Source organism: Mus musculus, chromosome 14 (assembly GCF_000001635.26).
Source record: "Mus musculus strain C57BL/6J chromosome 14, GRCm38.p6 C57BL/6J".
In the NCBI taxonomy this organism is placed as follows: domain Eukaryota; kingdom Metazoa; phylum Chordata; class Mammalia; order Rodentia; family Muridae; genus Mus; species Mus musculus.
Window position 1 is genome coordinate 31734281 of NC_000080.6, and position 19495 is coordinate 31753775.

At 37.3% G+C, this 19495-nt stretch overlaps 1 protein-coding gene across 7 annotated transcripts in view; it reads right to left on the reverse strand.

The window, feature by feature from the left end:
- Positions 1–19495, reverse strand: part of Ankrd28 (ankyrin repeat domain 28) — a 131800-nt gene that overhangs the window by 35513 nt on the left and 76792 nt on the right. For 6 of the 7 annotated variants that reach the window (XR_383131.4, XM_030247586.1, XM_030247587.1 and 3 more), the window contains 6 exons: positions 14363–14563; positions 12633–12720; positions 10941–11083; positions 8943–9155; positions 2480–2558; positions 692–806 (listed from right to left, as the gene is read on the reverse strand). Coding sequence is in view for 5 of the 7 variants with exons in the window: in XM_006518369.4 (XP_006518432.1) it covers positions 692–806; positions 2480–2558; positions 8943–9155; positions 10941–11083; positions 12633–12720; positions 14363–14563 (839 nt within the window). In the remaining 2 variants the exon portion in view is untranslated. Of the gene's footprint in view, positions 1–691; positions 807–2472; positions 2559–8485; positions 8545–8942; positions 9156–10940; positions 11084–12632; positions 12721–14362; positions 14564–19495 lie in introns of those variants that run through there. The other variant, XM_011244886.1, reaches the window with a different exon arrangement.

Genomic DNA, 19495 nt, shown 5'->3' on the forward strand with positions numbered 1-19495 from the left:
AGAACTATCTACAGAAATATGAAAAATTTGAAGCCTCTATATACATTGCTAAATGAACATATACTCTGAACCACAAAGACCATGTATATAGTAGCATATCACTTATGAATATATAAAAAGCTTACAATTGCTCACAAATACATATAACATGATATACAGGACTTGGAAACACCAATTTGAGTAAGATCGTGATTTTTACAGAATATGCACAAAATAATTCATACTTTAAAAATTTATAGGGCAACTTTAGTATGTAAAACAATTAAAAGTAAACTTTACTAATTAAAGAAGTTGGGGTTGGGACCACTTTGTACCAGCAACTAGGGAATTCCTGGGCTCTGCACATTAGTCTGAAACCACTGTCTACAGCTGGTCCAAGAAAAAAGCATTTGAGTGTGTGCAATTTTTAGAACTTCTAGTTTGAAAACAAAAGGATAAAAGTTAAATTTCTCATCAAAACTTTATATTATTTATATTGGAGGAAAAAGAAACAGAAATATAAAAACATGTCATACTGACTAATCAAATAAAATTAGACATAGAACCTTTTAAACCTATCAGTGTCAAAAACAAAAGGTAAAGAAAAACCAGGCACCCACCCACTCCACTGCTGAGGAGAAATCCCCACTTCCACTCTAGCTCACTGGCTGCTCTCCGCACAGCCACCAGCACTCCTGCAAGCACTACTTACTTTGCAGTGTCAGCACCACTTGTAATAAGAGTGTTGATTAGAAGCTCATGGCCATACCGGGCTGCTATATGCAAAGGGGTGTTCCCATTCTTATCTTCACAGTCTATTACAGCTCCTGCAATAAAGGACATAATGTGAGACATTAGATTATATACAGATTGGCCAAAACTGTTAAATACAGTGTAATATAAAATACTGTTTAAGCATCAAGTAATGGGCAACATATTTACTGGAGTTACCAACTGTATAGTTACAAGTTTTATTGAGAATAGGATTTAAACATATTTAAATCAACAGAAGGGTTCTAGGGTGCAATGAGTCTAGAGACCACTACGCTAACAACACTGCTTTAGAGCAGCACTTTCCAGCAATCCTATGCTTCATGAAGACAACTGCTTACAGTACTTTCCAAAGCTTTGGATCATGAGCTTTCCCCCCTTGCAGAATTCTAGCAACAAGAAGCTAACAAAGAGGTTCTTGAGGCTCAGTAGGTAAAATGCCTGCCATTAAACATGAGGAACAGAACACATGTAAAGTTGGGTATGCTAGTTCCTATCTGTAAGTCAAATGCTCATAGGATGAGTTGGGAGATGGGAATGAGGATCCCTGGAAGTCTGTGGGCCTGCCAGTCTGGAGCTAATATCCTAAGTCTATCTTAAGGGAGAGGTAAGGACTAACATCTGAGGTTGTCCTCTGATCTCTACATGTGCACAATGGCACTTGTATACTTGTCTTTCACACACTCTTTCTTACACACATAGAGCATACCTACACATAAAAGAATGTTTGTTAAGTGCCAACAAGGGGCTGGAGAACTGGCTCATTGGTTAAGAGCACAGGGTATTCTTTCAGAAGACCTGGATTCAATTCCCAGCACCTACACTGAAGTTCTCAACTATACGTAATTCAAGTCCCAGGGAATCTGACACCCTCTTCTGGTCATCATGGGCCCCATGCATGTGGTACACAGATAAGACTTTCAGGCAAATATTCATGTACATAAAATAAAAACTTAAAATGAGCAACAAAACATCTTAAGGATGATTAACAAACAGTTCTTTGGAATGTAGTTTGAGAAACAGATTTACATTAATAGCCATACAATTATTTAAAGTTTAGTTTGCCTAGTACTAATTCAAACACAAGAGAATAAAGTAAAGAAAATAAATAAAACCCTAACAAGAGTTCAAAACGCATTTAAACAGGGAAAAGTGAAAATGCAACAAAGTTCATGTTAATATATACTACATGTAGAAAGGTAGTTTTCCAATTAGCAATAATGAGGAAAGAAAGGCTAACACTATATATGCATGTATGTATGTATGTGTGTGTGTGTGTGTGTGTGTGTATGTATGTATATATATATATATATATATATATATATATATATATATATATATATATATATATATATAAAATTCACAGTTGGGCAAAGCGGTGCATGTGCTAAGAGGACTGTAAATTCAAGGTCAGCCTAAGCTATGCAGGGAGATTCCTCCCTGCTACTGCCTCAAGTGAGAAAGAAAGGAAATAAATAATTCAGAAGAATAGAAATATCTGAATGACATATATTCATAGTATTTTATCCTGTGCTGATTTTCAAGAAATCTGAAATAAAATCTTAACTGTATACACACTGCTATAGCAATTCCACAGTGCCATTCACTTTGTGGATAACAAAAAGGGAAAGCCAAACAAACAAAAATAAAACAAAACAAACAACAATGACAAAAAAACTTCCCAAACTTCATTGAAGAAATAAAAGAAACAAACAGAAATACTTTTTACCACTCTGGATAATCGTTTGTGATCTGGAGAATCTACCGTGGAGGGCAGTCATATGTAGTGGGGTTTTCCCATCTTTACTCTGAAATAAAGGAACAAAGAAAAATTGTTCAATTACTATGTTATACCCAGAAAATAAGCATGCCTTAGTTGTACTTAGGTATTTTCTTATATAAATTTATAAATATAATACAAGAAGCAAGTATTATGAAGGTAAACCAGCTGTTTAAAGCATAAACTGGCTTTTTATTTTTCAGTATGTATATTAGATCAAAACCACAAAAACTCCCCATGCTTACTATTTATACAAATCCTGCAGTGGCACCGTAAAGCTTAATTGTGAGATCTGTATTGTACAGGTGGGAAGACAGACACAGAAGCTATCAGAAGGCTCAACCGAGGGCGCCTTAACCCCAAGTGCTCCAGTCACACGTGCTTCCCACTCACCTCCTGCTTTGCCTTTCCGTCTTAGGTCACTATAAATTATTTTAAATACCAGGTCTTAATTTGTAGTCAACATTGTTAGCTAGTTTCTTGAATTATTTAAGATAATCAGACTGGCTGGCTGTACTTTTCTATAGTTCAGAAGAAAATTCAAATGCAAAATAATGCCTGAGTGATGTGACATTACTTTCTCCTTCCTAGTTAAATGATGTTTTTTATCTCTAAAATCTTCTGGTGAGTTAACTACACAAAGGAAAGACAATGCTTTCGTTCCTAATCCTCAGCACAGTGCAGCTTCTGCACACTGACTATGATAAGTGCGCCAAGTCTGTACTAACCCTGTAAAACCTGCCATCTTACAGAGACATGGAGAGTTACGAAGGTATCTGAGTCTATACCTGCCCTTGCTTGTTTTGGGACACAGTTACCTCAGACTCACTACATAGCTCAGAATGGCTCTGAGCTTGTGATCCTCCAGCTCAGCCTCCTGAGAGCAGGGATGCACGTCCATGCCCAGCTTGTTTGTTCCTAAGCTCTGGAGGCACTGGAGGACGGGTGGGAAGCACCTGTGCATGAGGACTCCAGCAGCTGAGCTTGAGTCTGGACTGTAAACACATTTTGGTATAATTTCAAAATAGTTTATATATACCAGCCATTTAATCCTCATAACCCTCGGATAGATACTGTTATTTACAGGCCAGGGAGATGGCCTAGTGGGAAAAAGAGCTCACTGCTAAACCTGATGACTTAAGTTTGATCCCCAGACAAACACTAAGAGGAGAAAACCTAATACTGCAAGTTGTCCTCTGATACACACACGGGTGCGCACACACACACACACACACACACAAATATACTACACATTCTAAGTGTATAAATATATAATACAATGTATATATACATATACTATTACTTCTGTTTTATAGGTGAGGAAACATAGAGCCTGAGATTAAAGAATTCCACTTTGTCTTCTAGCTAATAAGAGATGAACCTCTATAAGCTTATAGAGAACATTAGGATATTTCTACTTTCTACATACTGATTATAGAAGGTAGATATACAAAGTAATATGCATCCGGGCGTGGTGCCACATGCCTTTAATCCCAGCACTCCGGAGGCAGAGGCAGGTGGATTTCTGAGTTCAAGGTCAGCCTGGTCTACAAAGTGAGTTCCAGGAAAGCCAGGGCTATATAGAGAAACCCTGTCTGGGGGTGGGGGGGGGGGGCGCACAACCAAAACCAAAACCAAACAAACAAAAAAACAAAGTAATATGCAAAGGAAGAAGAAATTAAGATTACCAGTTGGAAAATATCCCTTACCACTAGTAGGAGAGGACATATATTTCTCTTTACACTGGACAGAAATGATTGTCTTTAACCATCTAAAATCGTGTTAGAGTCAAGGTACAAGTTAATTTTGTACATCTATTTATGTATTATTTATTTTTTGCACACATGCTAATGTCATGGTGCATTTGAGGAGACCAGAAGACAATCTGCAGAAATAATTTCTCTTCTATTATCTGGGTTCCAGGGATCAAACTTAAGTTGTGAGGCTTGGTGGTTAAGTACCCTGATCTGCTGAGCCATCTTGTCAGCAAGTAGAGAGATCGCCAAGGCTCTAGGAATTGTTATCAAAACCCAGTAATAACAACAACAGCAATATATTTTATAGTACTTTTATGCTTAAACTTCAGTGTGATATATTTTGTTTGGTTAAAAAAAATTATTCTCTCTCTCTCTCTCTCTCTCTCTCTCTCTCTCTCTCTCTCTCTTTCTTTCTCTTGAGACAGGGTCTCAACACCTACGGCTGGCAGTCCTGAAACTCACTATGTAGACCAGGCTGGCCTCAAAACTCTCAGAGATCCACCTGTCTCTGCCTTCCAAGTGCTAGGATTAAAGGGGTGTGCTACCACTAGCTACCATAAAAATGTTTCTTTTTTTCTTGTTTTTCGAGATAGGGTTTCTCTGTGTAGCCCTGGCGGTCCTGGAGCTTACTCTGTGGACCAGGCTGGCCTCAAATATGCAGAAATTTGACTGGCTCTGCTTCAGTGCTGGAATTAAAGGCATGTGACACCTTTTGTGTGTGTTCTTGTGTGTGTGTGTGTGTGTAGTTTTAAATGAATTGCTGCACAGAAATGAAGAAACTGAGGTTAGAAGGTTCCAGAAAAGGAGCAAGGCCTTTGTGTGGACAAAAATTTTACCGAGTGGGGGAAATGAAAAGATTTTCATATACGTTTTACAAAGTGGGAATTAAATGATTTGAATCTCTTTGCACAAAACTTTTGCAAGATCAGGGAGGTTATGGAATACTGGCTATTGGCCATTTGTGGGTAAGTAGACTGACACACAAGTGTGGAAGAAAAACCTGTTCTTAAGGACAGATCAGTTGGTCTTGTTCATAATCTCAGCACTTGAGATGAAGCAGGAAGGCCAATGAGTCTGAGGCCAGGCAGGGGTATTCAGTAAGAAACTGTCTCAAAATAAAGACAGCCAGGCATTGTGGCTATACTCACCTGTAAATAATCCCAGCACTTACAATGCAGAGAAGGCCAACCTCAGCTTATAGCAAGTTAAAAAGCCAGTCTGGGCTACATGAGAGCCTGTCTCTAAAAATAGTGAGGGAAACTATCTTAGTCGGGGCTACTATTACTGTGACGATACACCAAGAAGAAAACAGCTTGGGGAGGAAAAGGGTTTATCTAGTTTACATTTCCATATCACTGTCCGTCACTGAAGGAAGTCAGGACAGGAACTCAAGGCAGGACCCTGGAGGCAGGAGCTGACTCAGAGGCCATGGTGAGGTGCTACTTGCTCGTTTGTTCTTTGTAGCTTGCTCAGCCTGCTTTCTTAGAGAAGCCAGGACCACTAGCCCAGGGATGAAACTACCCACATGAGTTGGGCTCTCCCTCATCAATCACTAAGTAAGAAAAGCCTGCAGTTGAGGCAAGCCGAGCTCAGAGAGAGAGTTTGAGGCCAGTTTGGTCTACACAGTGAGTTCCAAGACAGCCAGAGCTACACAGAGAAACCCTGTCTTGAAAAACCAAAAAAGAAAGAAAGAGAGTGAGCAAGTGCGAGCAGGATCTTATGGAGGCATTTTCTTAAGTGAGTTTTCTTCCTTTCAGATAATTCTAGCTTATGTAAAGTAAAAGACTTGCCAGCACACAGAGAGAGGGTGGGCACTGAAAATTCTTGTTGATTGAAAACCTAGAGCTATCAATAATCTTTGTACAATTTCAGAGCTAGATCGCATTTCAGTAGTCTTCAACACAAGAAACATACTTCAATGGAATTTAGTCCGAATAAAATTCAGACAACTGAACTGAAAGGGCTATTACAAACCATTAGGCAAGTTTTATTGTAGGCCACTGCCTTCAAATCTGCTTAATCACTAAGACGTTCCCCTTTGCCAATTAACAAAAAGTCCTCATGTGCTGTACAAAAGCCAGTACTCAACTTTATAAACCATTAAGGATATTATGTCCACTATTTTGACATTCCCAATTTAAATTTCCTAAGAAAAGATAAACAGAAACAATCATAGGTAAGAGAGTTTTCAACAGAGGCACTGACATGAACCAAGAGACTTATCAAGTTAGTGTATAAACTGATATCTTTAAAAATCTAATCTTTATCCTTCAAATATAGCAGCATATAGCTGAAAAGTTTATAATAACTAACAGAATAAGTAAGCCTTCACTATTTCCATGAAACATAGGTGATAGATTAATTTTAGATATTTTATCATAAACATGTATCATAGAAACTTTAAAAAGTTTCCTTTCAGTTTTTTAAAAAAAACTAGATTTAATCTTTGTTCCTGAAGTCCATTAAGATAAACTGAGGGTTTTTTTTTTTTTTTTTTTTTTTTATATCTTTAGGGGAAAAAAATAATTCTCCTTACCACACAAAATGTGTTTTTTTTCTGGGATGGGGAAGAATTCAAGTGAAAATGATCACCTGGGTGTGGTGGTGCACGCCTTTAAACTCAGCACTCCTAAGACAGATGCAGGATGTTCTAAAGAGTTCCAGGACAGCCTGGGCTGCACAGCTGATTCTAGGCTAGCCATGCTATACAGCGAGACCTTGTCTCAAACAAAACAAAACCTGAAACCTGTTATCAGTTAAAAAAAGTTACTACGTGTCTTGAGTATTGAAAGCATACATATACACATGCACACATATACATACATACATGTATATTTTGTTTCTAATTGAGACATGGTATTGCTATATACCTTAGGGTAGCCTCAAAAATCCTCCTCCTCCTGCCTTAGCAGGAGTGTTAGTAAGTGTTAGGCTTACAAGTGTGTGTAAAACTGTGTATCTATAAATGTATTATTTCTGTGTGTCTGCTTGTGCAGATGTGAATGTGCACACATGTGGAGGCAGAGAACACTGGGTACTGCTTTGTTTTTTAAGACAGTGTTTATTATTGGCCTAACTTTACTGATTATTTCTACAACCTCTAAACAAATTCTTTAAAAGACAGTTTAGGGGCTAGAGAGATGGCTCAGCAGTTAAGAGCACCTGTAACCCCAGTTTAACTCCCAGCACCCATATGTTACTCACAAGTGTAATTCCAGTTCCAGGGGATCTGACTCCCTGATCTGGCCTCTGTAGGCCCCAGGAATATATACAAGCAAAGTGTGCACACATGTAAAGTAATAAGATAAATTAAAATTTAAAATAACTTAAATAAACCTGACCCTCAGTTGAGAAGGGTGGGGGTGGGGATAAATGAACTAAGTCCTCCTGGTAGACTTAATGCTGCTTCACTTCTGGTCAGTGCTTTCACCGGAGTTAGGCAAGGCAGTGTCCATCATAACCACATACAAAGTGGGCTGAGATTCTCTGTAAACAGTATTTGTAAGCTGATGTATCTTTACTAATCCTAAATTATTCAAATTTGATCAACTGTGGTTTTCTTCATAACATAAGATGGGTTTTGTCAAGTGCTTAAATAACAAACTGATGAAAAAACCCAGGAACAAACAGTGAAAATACCCTTTAACTATCAAAAATGACTATGTACTATAAAATAGTCATACTTGAAGTCTTGGTTACCTGCGATTCTCACAGATTTACAGTGAAGACAAATTTATTTTGACTCCTAAATTTTAACATATTTCTAAAATGCTTACATTACTGCTGAAAGCAATTATGAACAAAAAGCCAAGTGATTAACCTTTAAGTGTAAAAGACACCGATGTTTCTAACACCATGAAAAGTCTTGTAACAGAAATATCAGAAAAGAACAATTTCAAAAAAGTCTCACAGCATGACTATCCATACACATACCTTCTGGATTCTAGCACTAACACTTTACTCCATGTTTTCTATCACATTATCAATATAATTATTTGATGCTTTAGAGGTAGTTATAAGTGTGTCGTCATTGTGTGACAATCAGGATGTATCACGATTCACTATCTGAAGTCTGGTTTCTAAAACAAAGTTTACAGATAATGAAGGGCTCTAATCTTAAAAGCATCCATGGTAGGTTTTCACGGGTGCTTATCTACAGTACACAAAGCCCTGCCCAAGTACAAAGCAGCTCCATTACCCTATAAGGTCTCCTCATGTCCCTTGCCCAGGTGACCTTTCCTTCCTTCCCATGGGCAACAACTGATCTGTTATTTTTCCCCAACTATAAATTCTGGAACTCCAAATAAACAGAATTCCATCTGTTCTAGAATCTTACACAGAGGAAAAAAATGTATACAATTCTTTCTTTGATTCAGCATAAGATTTAAAAACTTCATCCATGTTCTTTTTGGGAGGGGTGGTGGGGTTGACAGTAGAGACAGGGTCTTAGTGTGTAGCTCTGCTGGCCTCAAACTGAGAGATCTGCTTGCCTCTGCCTCCACTGTGCTGGGATTAAGGTGTGCACCTCCACATCTGGCCTTATCCATGTTCATAAGTTTACTAGTGGATCCTTTATAATTCTGGATGATATGTTATGAATACTGTTTTAGACAGTTAACTACATCCTTAAAGTATGAACTCTAGTTGTTTCCTACCTTCATATTGACATCAGCTCCATTGCCAACCAGAAGTTCTAAACACAGTGCTCCATGTGTTGATGCAGCAGCAAAGTGCAAAGGAGTGAACCCTTTCTCATTCTTCTGATTGACATTAGCACCACAGTCTATGAGCTCATTCACAACAACATCTTGTCCATTGTAACAGGCCACATGAAGAGGTGTGTTTCCATAGGCATTTGGTTCATTCATCTAGAGGAAAAAATGGGAATGGGAATTCTATTACTACTATAAGCTACTTTAAATTACTAGTAATAGAAAAAGGGATAAATACAGACATGAGGTTTATAATGCTAAAGTTGTTTTACAATAATAGACCTAACAATAAGCAACTTAGTTTTATATGGGCTACATACACTTAGAGAATGTGCTTCATAATACAATGTTAAATTCTTCCACAAGAGTTATTTTAAGAAAAGAAAAATAATGGATTTTCAAAAGTCTTTGAGCTAAGAGAGAATTCACTATAAATGGTGATTGGAGGCAAGCATACCTCGGTCATCTATTTCAGAGGGCCACTAAAGCCATTATGCTAATTGGTTGAAAGAGAGCTACAAGAACTGTTAGCAAACTGAAACTTGAAGCCATCTTGTACTTCTCGGGGTCCCATTCAACAATATGTTTGGGTGTTTTGCAACTTCTTCTAATTCCCACATTTTCCATGTATTCCTTGTTTTCAGTAAAGTGTTTCTCATAGTCCTGTCATGTCTTGTCTAACTAGAATCACAAGCTTTTTGACAGCTTTTGCAATTAAGACCTTATAGTCTTCCTCTCTTTGTTCTCTCCTTTCTCCTTATCTACTGCTTTGAAAAATTGGTAAGCTTAACTCACATGTTCCTACAATAAGAGTAAATAACATTAGAGCAGGGAGAGTGGCACACACCTATTATGCAAGCACTTGCAAATTGAGACAGAAGGATTCCAAATTTGAGGCCAACTTGGGCTATACAATGAGACTGTCCCCCAAACCAAAAGAGTAAATCTATTACAAGTGGGAGTAAAGGACATGTTTTTAAAATGATACATAAAAGCTAGATGGATTTTTATTTAGGCATCAAATATATACCAAGAGATTAGTATCCCTTCCTAGCCAAAAAGAATGGTAGTACTATACAGTGCTTATATAGTGTTTATAGTACACACACACATTTTTATTTATATATACGTATAATAAATACATCTTTTGTTGTCTTCCTCTCTTGCATTTGCCAGTATCCCATTATTCTATAGTCACTTAAAGTAAAGTTAGACTTACTGGCTCAGAAAACTGACAATAACACAGCTACCTAGTCAACATGTATCTGATCTGCTAGCACCCAGAGAACTGGAAGAAACAGAGCTACAGGAACTAAAAAAAGAAACTTTGGGTAAATCACTCATCTTTGGAATAGGTTTTAACTCTTTACATAGTTTGTCTAATTATACTGGCTAATTTTATGTCACCTTGACACAATCAAGAGTCATCTTAGAGGAAGGAACCTCAATTGAGAAACTGCCTCCATAAAACTGGGCTATATACAAATCTATAGTTCATTTTTTTTAATTGATGATTGATGACAGGGCCCAGCCCATTGTGAGTGATGTCATCCCTGGGATGGTCATCCAGGGTTTAAGAGAAAGTGAGATGAGCAAGCTATGTATGAGCAAGCCAGTAAGCAGTACTCCTCCATGGCTTCTGGACCAGTTCCTGCCTCCAGGATCCTGTTCTGACTTCCTTTGGTGATGGAAGTGACATGGAAGCATAAGCTGAATGAACTCCCTTCTCCCCAGGTTGCTGTTGGTCATGGTGTTTCATCACAGGATGGCAATCCTCACTAGATACATGTACTGATCATAGCAGTATACTAGCTAGTGAAGAGTTAGAAAGACTTGGTAAGAGGACAAAGATATTACTGTTATCTTTCAAACCTAAGTTCTGATAACAGAATAACAAAACACAGAATACATGAATTTATACTGCTCAAGCTATATACCTACATCAACTCCAAGATCTAGAAGATATTTGACTACACTGATCATTCCACTAGAGGCTGCTGCATGAAGAGGTGTGTAAGACTTCTTATCCTTACATGTCACTTCAGCTCCATGAGATACAAGTAATTTTACTACTTCAATGTGACCTAAAAATACATAAAACAAACAACAACAAAAAAAAACCAAAGAAACAAGCAAAAAACCATTAGCACATAGAAATTATTAAATATAAAATAGCACATTAATTTTCTAATGCATAATGAATTCAAGACGAATTCAGATTATTTTTGAAAAATATTGGTAGAGAGAATAACTAAAAACAATACAATTTACTTCTAGTGTTAACCTTGACTAGATCTTGTTCCTCTATCTCAAGGTCATTTAACATCTCCTTCTTTCCCTTTTACCTTGTGATGATGTGCTCTGTCAGGTCATGGCATGACACAGCAAGAAGGGAGGTACTGACCAGATGACAGAACCCTCACTTGGACTGCCAAAGCTCCAAAATTTGAAAGAAATGAAATTCTGCTCAGAATAAATTACCTAAGTTTGGGTATTCTGTTATAGCAACACAAGGTAGATCAAGCATGTACTGCTATCTTCAAAGCATAGAATACCCTTTTAATCATAATCATCTATACCGAGGACAAGCAATCCATGCTAAGGCCCAGACTGAGGACCACATACTTAACTATTTCAGAAGCTCAACTTCAAACAATATTATTCTGGCTTTCATTTCATGAAAGTCTGTTATGTCAAACCTAATTCCTTCCAAGTGAAAGGCCAACTATACTCCACTTACTGTGCATATACCTTTTAAACACAGAATGTGTTGTTTAAAATCATATACACTGTTTCTAAACTGCCCCGATCATTAGCCTACAACAGATTACTCAGGAAAGTCTTCAGAGACGTAAGGATGTAAGATTGCACACAGAGTGAAAGACTTCAGGATGAAACCCCTCCTGGCATTTTACCTTCAATTAACAAGAAAGATTTTCCTTATATAAGAAGAGGCACTTATTTTTGGCACTAAACATCACATTTTCGGATTTTGGCCATCAAAATAGGATATGTGACTAAAATGGTATCCTTAGGGGTGGAAGTGCGCACTTCTAATGCCAGTGCTGGGGAGCTGGGAACAAGTAGGTCTCTTGGACTCGTTAGCTAGTCTGTCTAATACAATCCTAGGTCCTAGTCAGAGGCCATGACTCAGAAAATAAGGTGAAGAATTCCTGAGGAATGATACTGTGCATCTGTGAAAACACACACACTGCTTATAATAATAGGGTTTAGTTTTTTCAGAGACAGAGATTGAACTCAAGGCCTTGTGCATACAAAGCAAACACAGCAACGCTTCAGCTTTACCTCCAGTTTAGTAAAATGCAACTTCTCAATGCATCTTCACAACTCATACTTTAATCATCCAGTAAAAGAGGAATGGATATGTGAATGAGCTTTCAGTAAACACTCACTGCAAGTTAACCATTCCAGGCCACCATCTGCGATGCCTCTTCTAAATTTCTATAAACTAGATCTAGTGCACTGCTGCAGCACGTCTCCTCTACCTGGTCTGCTTGGGCAGCAATCTCAGATACTGCATAACTCAGTTATATAAAAATACAGAAATGCAAAAACCAAAATGCATTAATTCCCCTAAATACACAGTCAAAAGCAAATTTAAAAGGTACATACCCATATATGCTGCCCAATGGATTGCACGCCTATCTTTCTTGTCAAAAGCATTTATATTGGCACCTCTGGACAAGAGTAGTTTGACCATCTGGAATAAAAGTAAATAGTTTTACTGAGATTCAGAAGTAGAATTATTCATAAATATGCCTTGTGATTATTTAGTTTGATTTTTCTCACACTGAATTGCGTTAGTTGAAGCACATTAATATAGTATGGTAACGTGGGAAGGATTCACTGTGTTATGAAATCAGGCTGCAGTCTCTTTTAAGGTGCTTTGCAACTAGCTTCTCAGTATTTTAAGAACATCTAAGTCAGTACAAATCTTGAAAGCCTGAAGTTTGAATACCTTAAGTTGTATTGTTATTTACACCTAAATTATTTATATCTATATTAGAATATAACCCTCTCATACCAGTAATATCTGAAATTTAATTTAATCATCTATGGTAGATCCACTACCTTTAAAACCTATTATTACAAAGTCTACTTATCTCATAATGAGCCAATACTAACACTATCATATTCATAATTGTTTTTCTATTTTGTGATCTACGCTGCAGTTGATGCAAGGATTCAGAGCTTCCAGCTGCACAATCCTGAGAAGGCCATGTGAAACTGTGATTCTGTGGCTTCAAAATGAAGGACTAGGATCTGGGTACACTGTTGTTCCAACTGCTTAGGATAGGCTGAGGCAGGAGGACAGTTTGGCGTTTAAGAGTTTGGAACATGGCAATATTTCATCTTAAATTAAGGAAGGCAAGTGAAGAGCAGGAACAACAGCACAAAAAGAAATAAAAGAAGGCAGGCAGGCGGTGGGCGGGAGGCGGGACAAAGGTTCTTCTAACTCTGGTTCAACCAGGCTTGCCAATGTTTGATGTTTTGTGTGTGTGCAGAGTTGGGTGTGGAGGCCACAGCTCGGTATCAGTTGCTTTCCACCTTATTTTGAGACAGGGTCTCTCACCTGGAGTTCACCACTTTGGTTAGGCAGGCTAATCAACAACCTGGAGAGCTCTGGCTGTCTCTGCACCCACTGTGCTGGATGACAAGTACACACCAGAGGAAGGGGGAGGGGACAGGGGTGTCCCAGAGGGGAAACCAGGAAAGTGGATAACGTTTGAAACATAAAGAAAGAAAATATCTAATAAAAATAATATATATTAAAAAAATCTCCTTACAATGAAAACAAACAAACAAACAAACAAAATCAAGTGCACAGCAGGCCCCCTAGCTTGCTTCCTCTGTGGGTGCTGGAGCTCTGAACTAACTCGGGTCCTTGTGCTTGCGCAGAAGGTACTTGGTGGACTGAGTCATCTCCCAGCATCGTGATGGCTGATCTTCATGTTTAGATAGTTCCATCACTAAGGTATTATCTCAATAATAAACTAGAAGAAAGCATAGTTACCAAACATTGCCTTTCTTTGTTATTATCCTTCATTCTGAAAGAACAATGAAACTGCTGTCTCCCTGCACTTCCTTGACAATGACAGAAGATATCTCTTATGTTATCTGTAGTTAGCTGACAGTCATTATGAAACTCTAGTGTGTGTGTAGTAAGTACTAAATAAATCTTTTAATTTGGACCACTTACATCACTGGAGAAAAGCTAGGAGGCTTGCTAGGGGCAATTATGAGGAGGATTTTTTTTCTATGAACTGAACGAATTAAAGGAAGGCAAAGTCATTAGTAACTAGAGGCTAGAAGACAATCAGCCTCTATTTGGATGCACCTACCTCACCATGCCCACTGAAAGCTGCATGATGTAATGCAGTTCTTCCTGCTCGGTCGGACACGTTCACATTGCTCAGAAGAGGTACCAAAGATTCAGCGCACTTTACAGCTTTATTAGCAGCAGCTATGTGTAAAGGGGTCTGCCAATTTTTATCTCGAGCATTAACATCTGCAGAATGCTTCAAAAGTATCTGAACTGCTTCCTAATATATAAAGGAGAGGATTGAATACTTTGAGAAATTTATAAAGATGTACACATATGGAGAAAATAAAAGTTATGAAAGCGTGCTAAAAATATTGAAAATTTAAGAAAATATTTTGAATTTAAAGATAGTACTTAGAGCCATAAAAAGACATTATCTTGATAAAAATTCTTTTCTTACTAAAAGCACAAGCTTACACTTCTTATTAGCAAAATATAATTAACATATACATTAAAGAGCTTTAGTAAGATTATTTTGATATTAAATATGCAAAAATTTAAAAAGACATTTCTCATCTCTCAAAGTTATGTGTCACATTTTACCACGTGGAAAAGAATCACTAGGTCTGGTTAATTAAATTAGCATAAAAAGGTCTTTCATTGTAACGCTACTTAATGTGAATGTTAACACTGAGGCAACTTAAGAATTACTGTTTCAAAAAATCCTTCTCCTAGAAGTCCATGAAAACAACCACACACTCCCACTTTTATAGTGTAGGTGTCTGTTAGGACTCCTACAAATCTAGCGTGCCATCAGCATTAAGCATTAATCATAATTAAACAGCAAAACTTTCTCCTCACAGTGATAATCATGTTTGGTAAGTACGAAACCACATATAAAAGTAAAAAGCAACAGAACTAGAACAGAATGTCAATACTAAGACTTTAATTGGAACTTTTTTGTGGAGAACTTGCAAACAAATAACATCACACAAAGAAATCACCAGACCCAAAGTCTATAAACCACAAGGAAGCTCTATAGTTAGAAAACCGTCCTGAAGCTGTGGAACTTAGCACTGAATCTCACCTTCAATATTTTTATGGATTTATCTGCCACCCTCTCCAAATCCATCAGAGTTAAAACTAGAGAAACAATGAGCTTTATTTCTGTTTATAACTTGTAACCTCTATCTGCACTGCATCCATCCTCATCACCTAATAGTTACCTTTTCTTGTTCTCCTTTAGACACGTACACAGATACATTTATCTGCTCATATGCACTATGTATGAATATATATAAAATATATAAATTACAGACCAGAAGAGTTCATGAGAAAAAAAACATGTAGTTTTTTCTTTTTGAAACTATCTGACCTCAATTAATATTATATATTCTAAGTCCATCAATTTTTTTTTTTTTTTTGAGACAGGCTTTCTCTGTGTAGCCCTGGCTGTCCTGGAACTCATTTTGTAGGACCAGGCTGGCCTCGAACTCAGAAATCTGCCTGCCTCTGCCTCCCAAGTGCTGGGATTAAAGGTGTGCGCCACCACGCCCGGCTTAAGTCCATCAATTTTCTTGCAAACTTTGATTTCAATCAACCATTCATCTACTGATGAGTAAACTAGATTGGTTTCATTTCCTTGCTATAGTAAATAAAGCAGCAACAAATATCTCCGTGGATGGTAAGAAATAATACAGATTAGGGAATACATGAGTGAAATAAATATTAAATAACAAAACCCAAAATCAACCAAAGAATTGGTTCTTTGAAAAAGACAGACAAATCCTTAGCCAATCTAACAAAAAGAAAAAGGGAGAAGATACAGACTAGCAAAATTCAAAACGCAAAGCGTGTCATTACAGTAGAAAACTACAGGACATTACTAGGAACTATTATGGAAAAGTATATTCCAAGAAGCGAGATAACCCAGAAGAAATAGGAACATTTCTAAATGTATTATCACCTAAAAAATTAAACTTAGAAAATTTCAATAATGTAAACCAATCCATTCTAAGTTATAAGATCTTGGAAGCCACAGTCAAAAGAAAAGCCAAGGACCAGGTGGATTAACTGTTGGCTTTTACCAAGCTTTCAAGAAAGATCTTATATCAACTGTTCTAGACTTGTTCCACAAGTCAGAAGATGAAGGAGCACTACCAAATTCATTCTGTAAGTTCAGTATTACTCTGCTTCCCAAAACAGGTAAAGACACAAGAACCACAACAAGAAGAAAGCTACTGACCAGTTTCTTTAATGAACAGATGCAAAAATTCCCAGCAAAATACTTGCAAATGGAATTCAGGAACACATTAAGAAGATTATATGTTATGACCAAATGTGTTTCATTGCAGAAAGACAACACTGGTTCACATATATAAATTAATAAATATAATATAGCATATAAATGAACTAAAGGATAGATATCACATAATCATTTTGATTGATACTAAAAAGGCATTTGACAAAATACATCAAACTTTCATAATCAAGTTTTGGGATTATTAGGAGTAGATGGAATATACATCAAAATAATAGAACATATACAATAAAACTATAAAATACATTATATTAAATAGAGACAAACGGAGATCATTTCCTCTAAAATCAGGAACAAGACATAAGAATTCCTATTCTCCCCTCTCTTATTTGATACAGTTTTAGCTACAGCAAAAGACACAAAGGAGATGGATAAAAATAAGAAGTTAAGCTATTTTTAATTATAGATGCAATGATCCTTGACTTAAAATACCTATGGTTTTACTAGAAAACTCCTGAGATCTAATAAACACAGAAAAATTGCAGAATACAAAAACCAACCTACAAAAATACTCCAGTAGTCTTCATACACTCCAACTATGTACTCTCAGAAAAATTAATTATAAAAGTGTTCCATTCAAAATAAAATTTAAAAATTAAGTATTTAGGAATATACCTAATCAAAGAATTCAAAGTCCTCTAAACAATAAAAAATTCAAGACACTGAAAAAGAAACCTAGAGAAGGTATGGATAATGGAGAGACCTTCCATACTCCTGGACTGGCAGAATACTGTGGGAATGGCTGTATCATCAAACAATGTACAGATACACTACAATTACCTATCAACAACCTGATGCCATGTTTCACAGGTTACATAAAAAATCATTATATGTAATATATTATCATACTGATCATATTAAAGAAACAGAATCATATAGTACCACCAAAGAGCCCAACTAGTCAAGCAATCCTGAGGAGTTAAGAACTCGCTGGGAGTATGACAATAGCTGACCCAAATTGAACTACAGTGATAGATAGCTACAGTGCACTGGCTAAAACCACGAAGATCAATAAAAAGGAAGACCCAGAAATGAAACAACAAAGCTATGCCTACTTAATTTTGACAATGGAAACAAACAGCACATACTTGAAAAAAGATAGTCTATTCAACAAATGGTGCTCTCATAATTGGATATCTATCTGCAGCAGAATGAACTCAGATTATATTTTTCACCTTGTAAAAAAATAAGTTCAAAATGGCTGATATTCCTTAATTTAAAACCTGAAGCACTGAAATAAAACAGGTGATACTCGTCAAGATACTAGGCTCAGAGAGACCTTTCTGAAACAGAACCTCAGCAGCGCAGGAACCAGCCTCATGTATCAGCGGATGAGATTCTATGAAAACTTAACTATCAGCAGGGGAAACAACCCACAGAATAGGTGGAAATCTTTTCAGATATTCTTTACACAAGGGGCTAATATCCAGAATTTACAAAGAACTGAAGATATTAGATACCAAGGAAACAAAACTGCCAATCAACAAACGGACATTGAACAGTTTTCAAAAAGGGCTGGAGAAATAGCTCAGTAGTTAAAAGTACTTGACTGCTCTTCCAGAGGTCCTGAAGTTAAATCCCAGCAACCACAGGGTGGCTCATTGGCATCTATCATGGAATCATACTGCCTCTTCAGGTGTGCATGAAGATATAGCACTCATCTACATAAAATACATGAATAAATCAATCTTTAAAAAAATAAAGAGAAACACAAATGGTCAGTATCTGATTTTAAAAAGTGTTCAATATTTCTAGCCATCAGGGAAATACAAATGAAAACTACTCTTACCCAATTCAGAATGCCCTAACATCAAGAAATCTAACAGGGCTGAGGAGAGTTGAATCAGAAGAGACCTGGGTTTAGTTCTGAGCACCTACATGGAAGGTTACAATCATCTGTAACTCCAGTTTCAGGGGACTAAGGGCTCTCTCTCTCTCTAGTCTGGCTCTGCAGGCAAAACACTCAAGACACATTAAATCAAAGTAAATAATTCAAACAGAAGAAAAGAAAAAAGAAAAGAAATCTGACACGATAGGACATTAACGAAAACCATTTTCTGTAAAACCATTCTGTGTAACATTGAAAAATGTAATGTTTGCAAGAGGTATTAAGTAGGCAGCTATAAGGCTCTCTGATATGTTAATGAACCAACCCTAAGCTGTGAGCCCTGATAGTACAAAGCTAATGTCCAATAGAACCATACAGAAACTGGAACTTTGGAGGTAACCCCCAGATCTTACTGCTCAGGGCATTTCAAGCCACTGTGGTGATCCCCATCTGCAAAGACATTTTGAGCCTGGCTACTGTGTAACTTTGGCTCTCTTAGAACAAACTACCTACACAGTTGCTGAGTTCATACAGGCCTGCATGTCTGAGCTAGTAGCTGGCTGATGCTCTTAAGGACCTTCTGGAACTTCCAACAGTGGCACCCTCCAGATCTAACACAGCCGAAGGACCTCCCAGCAGATGCCAATCAAGCTCACAGCTCACTGGCTCTGCTCGTCACAGTCAACAGATGTTAGAGAGAATGTGAAGAAAGAGGAACACATTCACAACTAGTGGGGATGAAAATTAATACTTCCATTATGGAAATTATTTTGTAGAGTCCTTAAAAAATTAGAAAATAGTACTACTATATGACTCAGCTTTTACTCCTGGGCATATATAAAGAACTCAACCCCTATCACTTATAGGACATACAGTTCAAATCTTGCAAAACTGCCCCTTGGTGCTCTTCTTTAAGAGAAAGAGGATACTAACTGACCACCAGTCTTTTCAAGATTGCTGTACGAGCCGGGCATGGTGGCACACGCCTTTAATCCCAGCACTCGGGAGGCAGAGGCAGGCAGATTTCTGAGTTCGAGGCCAGCCTGGTCTACAAAGTGAGTTCC